The 6,207-nt window shown below is 38.6% G+C and overlaps 1 protein-coding gene across 1 annotated transcript; it reads left to right on the top strand.

The window, feature by feature from the left end:
- Positions 1–200: 200 nt before the first annotated feature.
- On the top strand, positions 201–3,795 carry LOC120165657 (pentatricopeptide repeat-containing protein At5g65560-like). The gene is made up of 3 exons (XM_039175133.1): positions 201–3,342; positions 3,432–3,544; positions 3,642–3,795. Exon 1 carries the CDS (start codon positions 316–318, stop codon positions 3,052–3,054), a length of 2,739 nt encoding a protein of 912 aa, XP_039031064.1. The 5' UTR covers positions 201–315; the 3' UTR covers positions 3,055–3,342; positions 3,432–3,544; positions 3,642–3,795.
- Positions 3,796–6,207: the final 2,412 nt, after the last annotated feature.

The following is a 6,207-nucleotide window of genomic DNA, read 5'->3' as shown; positions in this document are numbered from 1 at the left end:
ATTAAATAATTAGATTTAAATAAAAAATATAATTAGACAAAAAAAACTATGGATACCAAATTGAACATAGGAATTAAGTTTAAGAACGAGTATATATTTATCGTTTAAAGGCCGCAATTTGGGAGTCGACATGCTCAAGAAATGGAGGAAGCCCAATAATTGAAGCCTAAAACCCATCACCATGCCCAATCCTCAAACAACGAAAGAACCCAGAAGCGTTTAACTGAGCAAACCTAGGCCGAATTAGCCACCATTACCTGAGCTCCACCCGCTACCCGTCCTCCGCCTCCGTTTCTTTTCTCTTTCTTTTTTTCCATGAATGGATCCTCCACCATCGCCACCGTCCGAACCTCCGCGATGAGAACTCCGGCGGTCATTATAAAACCAGGCGAGCCCTTCCATCTCCGCTGCTTCCTCACGAAATCCTTCTCATCTTTCCCTTCATCTCTCCCCATAGACCCAGTGCCATCCGACCACGATCTCCCTTTGCTCCTTCACTCGATACTCTCCAAACCTAATTGGCAAAAACACCCTTCCCTCCCTAAGCTAGTTCCCTCCATATCCTCTTCCCATGTCCATTCCCTTTTCTCTCTCAACCCTTTTCTTCTTCCCCAAACCGCCCTCGGTTTCTCCAATTGGATCTCCAAAAAACCCAATTTCAACCACTCCGTTTATTCCTATTCTGCGCTTTTGAACATCCTTGTCGCCAACAAATTCTTCGGTCCTGCTGATAAAATCCGCCTTGCCATGATCAAATCCCCGGCTTCGGTAGACGAAACCCGGTTTGTTTTGGAATTGCTAAAGGATATGAACAAGGATAACGAGCTTCATTTCAGATTTAACCTTTCGGTTAGATCCTACAACTTTTTATTGATGTCATTGTCGAAATTCTTGATGATTGATGAAATGAAATCTGTTTATAGTGAAATGTTGAACGACAGGGTTTCGCCAAATATTTTTACTTGGAATACTATGGTTAATGGTTATTGTAAGATTGGGAATGTGGTTGAGGCTCAACTCTATGTCAGTAAGATTGTGCAAGCCGGGTTGAGTCCGGATACGTTTACTTATACTTCGTTGATATTGGGGCATTGCAGGAATAAGGATGTTGACAACGCATTTAGGATTTTTAGAATGATGCCGACTAAGGGTTGTCGAAGAAATGAGGTTTCTTATACGAATCTTATTCATGGGCTATGTGAGGCTGGGCGGGTTGATGAAGCTATTAAGTTGTTTGAGGTGATGGCGGATGATTTTTGTTGTCCTACAGTTCGTACATATACAGTAATTATTTGTGGACTGTGTGATGCGGGGAGGAAGTCCGAAGGAATAAAATTATTCCAGGAAATGTCGGATAAAGGGTGTGAGCCAAACGCTCATACTTATACGGTAATCATTGATACCTTATGTAAAGAAAATAAGGTTGATGAAGCAAGGAAAATGCTAGGTAGAATGTTAGAGAAAGGGCTGGTTCCAAGTGTGGTCACCTATAATGCTTTGATTGATGGCTATTGCAAACATGGATCAATGGAGGCCGCATTGGAAGTTTTGGGTATGATGAAATCTAATAATTGTTGTCCAAATGACCGAACATATAATGAATTGATAGCCGGGTTTTGTAAGAGGAATGTTCACAAAGCAATGGTATTTCTTGGTAAGATGCTTGAAATTAAGTTGGTACCAAGTTTGGTCACATATAATTCGTTAATTCATGGGCAGTGTAAAATGGGGCAGTTAGATAATGCCTTCAGGCTGCTTGAGATGATGAAGGAGAACGGTTTGGTTCCCGACCAATGGACGTACAGTGTTCTTATTGATTCTCTTTGTAAAGCTGGTAGGGTAGAAGCAGCTCGTATTCTGTTTGACTCTCTCAAGGAGAAAAGCGTGAAAGCAAATAAAATTATATATACTGCTTTGATTGATGGATACTGCAAGGTTGGGAAAATTGAAGATGCTAATTGTTTGATTGATAGAATGATTGATGAGGGCTGCTTTCCAAACTCATGCACTTACAACGCCCTTATAGGTGGGTTGTGCAACATTAAAAATGTGAGGGAGGCATTGTTAGTGGTGGAGAAAATGAAGGAGATGGGTGTGAAGCCTTCAGTAGAGACATATACAATTCTCATTGAAAGGATGCTTAAAGAAGGTGACTTCGATCGTGCTCATAGGACTCTTGATCAACAAATATCCTTGGGATGTCAACCCGATGTATTTACCTATACTGCTTTTATTCGTGCGTATTGTGGTGTAGGGAGGCTAAAAGAAGCAGAGGATATGGTGATTAGGATGAACAAAGAAGGGGTTTTTCCTGATTCTGTTACTTACACATTACTTTTAGATGCATATGGATGTTTGGGATTAATGCATTCTGCATTTGATGTTCTCAAGCGTATGTTTGATGCCGGTTGTGAGCCTTCTCATCATACATACTGTTTTTTAATAAAGTATCTTTTGAAGGAAAGCCATGCATTGGATATGCTTTCAGATTCCATGCTAGTTAATCATGCTGATGTCTGGAAGACAATGGAATTTGACACTGCCCTGGACTTATTTGAGAAAATGCGTCAACATGGTTGTGTACCCAATATTAACACTTACAACAAGCTTATTATAGAACTTTGCAGAGTTGGCCGCTTTTTAGTAGCACAAAAGTTATTTGGTCATATGAGAGATGAAGGAATATCTCCTGGTGAGGATGTCCACAATTCGCTTCTGAGGTGTTTCTGTGAGTTGGGAATGTATGATGATGCTACCACAGTGGTGGAGCTAATGATCAATTCTGGCCAGTTACCGCATCTAGATTCCTACATGCAGCTGATTTGCGGACGATATGATCAAGGGGACAAGGATAAGGCTGAGACAATTTTTGGTGACTTGCTTCGTTGTGGTTATAATTGTGATGAAGTAGCTTGGAAGATTCTTATTGATGGCTTGCTGATAAAGGGACTTGCTGATAGATGCACTGAACTCTTAAGCATCATGGAAAAAATGGGCTGCCAGCTCCACCCTAATACATATTCAATATTAATTGATGGAATTGGAGGAGAATAGATTCTTTGTATTTTGTCTGATATTCTTGCATTTTTGTTACCGAAGAGGAGGCCATTGCATTGCTCTTCCTTCTGGATGGGCACTGGTATTGCAAACATTGCAGACTGCATTCCTTTTGGCATGCCGGCTCAATACATAAAACCAGGGTACTTGCTTCAATTGAAGCATTTCTGCTAGACTGGCATCAAGGGTGCAGTTTTTCAGTGAGAATCACACGCATTTTCATATTCCTGGTCATGTAGAGGCCCCTAATCAAGTGAACCACTCCAGCTGACAAAGAAGAGTCAAGTACACATCTTTTGTTCAAACACATTCAACTTCCATTCATGGTGTAAGAAATGAGTTCTAATAACTGTCTTTCTTCATTGGTCACTTAGTAATCTATCCGGGGATATGAAAGAAGCAAACATTTACTCAGAACAACAACAGTAAGCCTTTATTCTGCTACCCTACACGAGCAGGATCACTAAACAGACATCGTGCCCAATAGGTAACTCTTCAACGATGTTGTTTCCTTTTAACCCTCTTTTTGTTTGTATTGATGAATTACGGGATCATAATTGTGTGCTTTAATTTCTTTGCCGCAGAAAGCCATGGCTGCCTACAAAGAGTCTACTGCAATCATATCTGTTGGAACTTAACCTAGCTGGCACCGTTGCTATTCACTGATAAAACCTTGATTTCAATCCCGGGGTTTTATTTTTTAATTTTTTTTTTGAAATAATTTAAACATTAAATCTATGACTAATTATTTTTTATCGCATATAATACAAATGTATAGTACTTATAATAAGAGGTGGAAATAACAAAATATTCGTTTTCTTTTTCATTCGTCTTTTTAAATATATAAAAAGAAACTTTGTTTTTTAATATCTTGAAGAAATTTTTTCCCATTTTTAGCAGGTTAAGTACTATAGAAATCGATTAGACCGGGTAATAGATATACGAATAATTTATAAATATATAGTTTAAGAACTAAATTAAAAATAAAAAAAACAAAAACAATTTAAAATTTATTCGTTTCATAAGGGTTTAGTTTGTTTCCTAAAATTCGATTTGAAAGTAATAATGAGTTCAATTTTTTTTAAGGTATGTAAGACTCTAGAAGTCGGATACTAAATAGTTACTAAATAATTAATCATTTAAGCGGTTTTGATAGTATCACGATGAGAACCATGATGTTATGGATTTGGGATAATTAAGAATTTTTTAAGAGTTCGAAGAAGAGAATAGAGAACGTAGGATAGATTTTAGAAAGAAAATGTTTCATTTAATAATCCGATGATGATTCTTCCTTCCCAATACATAGTCTTGTTTGTTTACAATGTACCATACTCAAGATAGCTGGCAGTCATTGTAACTAATTGCAGCGGTTCTACGCAGGTGATGATAAGTGTCTCTTTCGGGTTTTCCTCTTCCATTACATTTAACTGTCGAACTTTACATTGATGATCCGGTTGAAATTTGTCTCTACATTTAAAACATAAATTATGCTGTCTTCGATATTCTAGCCAGGTGTTTTTTGTTTTGAACATTAGGAATAGGCTTCAATCCCTTTGTGTTTGATGTTGGTTTAGGAAAAGTGGTTTGGGTTGGGTAGGGTGGGACTTTAAAATTTAACCTTTGTCTATTGTTTTCAAATTCCAGTGATAGCTCATACAGTTTGGCCTACTTGCAAACTTCAGCCACCCTTTTAGGTTCCAATGCCTTAACCCATTGTTTCACTTATTCTTTCAACCCGCTGACGAACATAGAAACAAAAATTTCTTCTCCCAAAGTAGGATTTTGTAGCAACATAAAAGGTTTCAACTCTTCAAATTTTTCTTGATACTCTCCAACAATTCATGATTGTAGTAACTTGCTGAATTCCTCGATTACATCTGAATACGCTCGGTCACAGAATTGGTGACACAAATCAGCTTCAAACTCGTGTCACAAAACTAGGTGTTTCTGCAAAATGTAACCATTGAACCATGTTTCAACCTTACCTATAAGATGCATCGCAACTAACTCTACCTTCTCCTCATCAGGAATCCCATACAAATGAAAAAAATTATGGCATTTTTGCGTCCATCCCCTGGGATTGGTACCATAAAAAATAGGTAGTTCTACCTTAGGTATCAGAAACATGGACCCCGAAGTGCCATACGACCCCCTTCGACTTGGTCTTTCATCCATAGACCCTCCTTGGAGCATTCTTGTCCCACTGTTATCTCCCCTTTGCACCTCTAATGGTTGGTTCGGCATATTTTTTTGTAGATTCCTCTGGTTTTGACTTAAGGATACCAGGCTCATCTGGTTGGTATGTGTAGCGTGACTTTTCATTTATCACAGTCACTGTCATAGGTCGTTTCCCATCCGTTTTAGAGGGTTCAAGAGTCTTTACCTGGTCGCTGTCTGGGTTTTCTGATTTTGGCTCGCCTTTTCTCCCAGTCAAAATCGTTAATATCTGCTCCACATAGCCTTGATTTGTGTTCATCTTCGCTTCCAAATAGCTTATACAATCATTTTGGCTCTCCCACCACTTGAGAGGATTAGTATAATCCGTTGTTTGCTTCATCAATGTCGTTAAATCCTCAATCTGCTTCTGGGTTGCAGAAAAGTCGGTGGTTTCTGCTATGGATTGGGTCTTCTTTGGCATATCAGTCTACTGTCTGCCAGGAGTTTAGACTGTGATGCCAAAATTATTATGGATTTTAGAGTATTTGAGAATTTTTCAAGGGTTCGAAGAAGAGAATAGAGAATAGAGGATAGATTTTAGAAAGAAAATGTTTCATTCAATAATCTGATGAGAATTCTTCCTTCCCAGTACATAGTCTTATTTTTTTATAATGTATCACACTCAAGACAACTGATAGTCTCTGTAACTAATTGCAACGGTTCTATGCAAGTGATGATAAATGTTTCTATTTCGGGTTGGGCTTGATGACATCCAGGCCTGGTTCATCCTTCCTCTGGCAGGTAATGGGCTCTTTGCTTCCATCTATCTTAATATATTTTTACCCCAAGTGATCCTCACGTGTCTCCCCTTTTGTTCTCCTTTTCAGTGTGATTCGCAATTAGCCCCAAATCTTCATTCAAAATCCCTAACCCTCCATTCAAATTTCTCAATTCCTTCGCCTCCAATCACCCTTCTTCTCTCCCAACTGTGAC

This window comes from Hibiscus syriacus, unplaced genomic scaffold (genome assembly GCF_006381635.1).
Source record: "Hibiscus syriacus cultivar Baekdansim isolate YM2019G1 unplaced genomic scaffold, ASM638163v2 tig00111584_pilon, whole genome shotgun sequence".
Taxonomy (NCBI): Eukaryota; Viridiplantae; Streptophyta; class Magnoliopsida; order Malvales; family Malvaceae; genus Hibiscus; species Hibiscus syriacus.
This window is presented reverse-complemented; position numbering and strand designations above follow the sequence as displayed.

Bases quoted from the DNA above. Each gene is read 5' to 3' on its own strand.
- LOC120165657 (XM_039175133.1), top strand. From the start codon at position 316: ATGAATGGATCCTCCACCATCGCCACCGTCCGAACCTCCGCGATGAGA.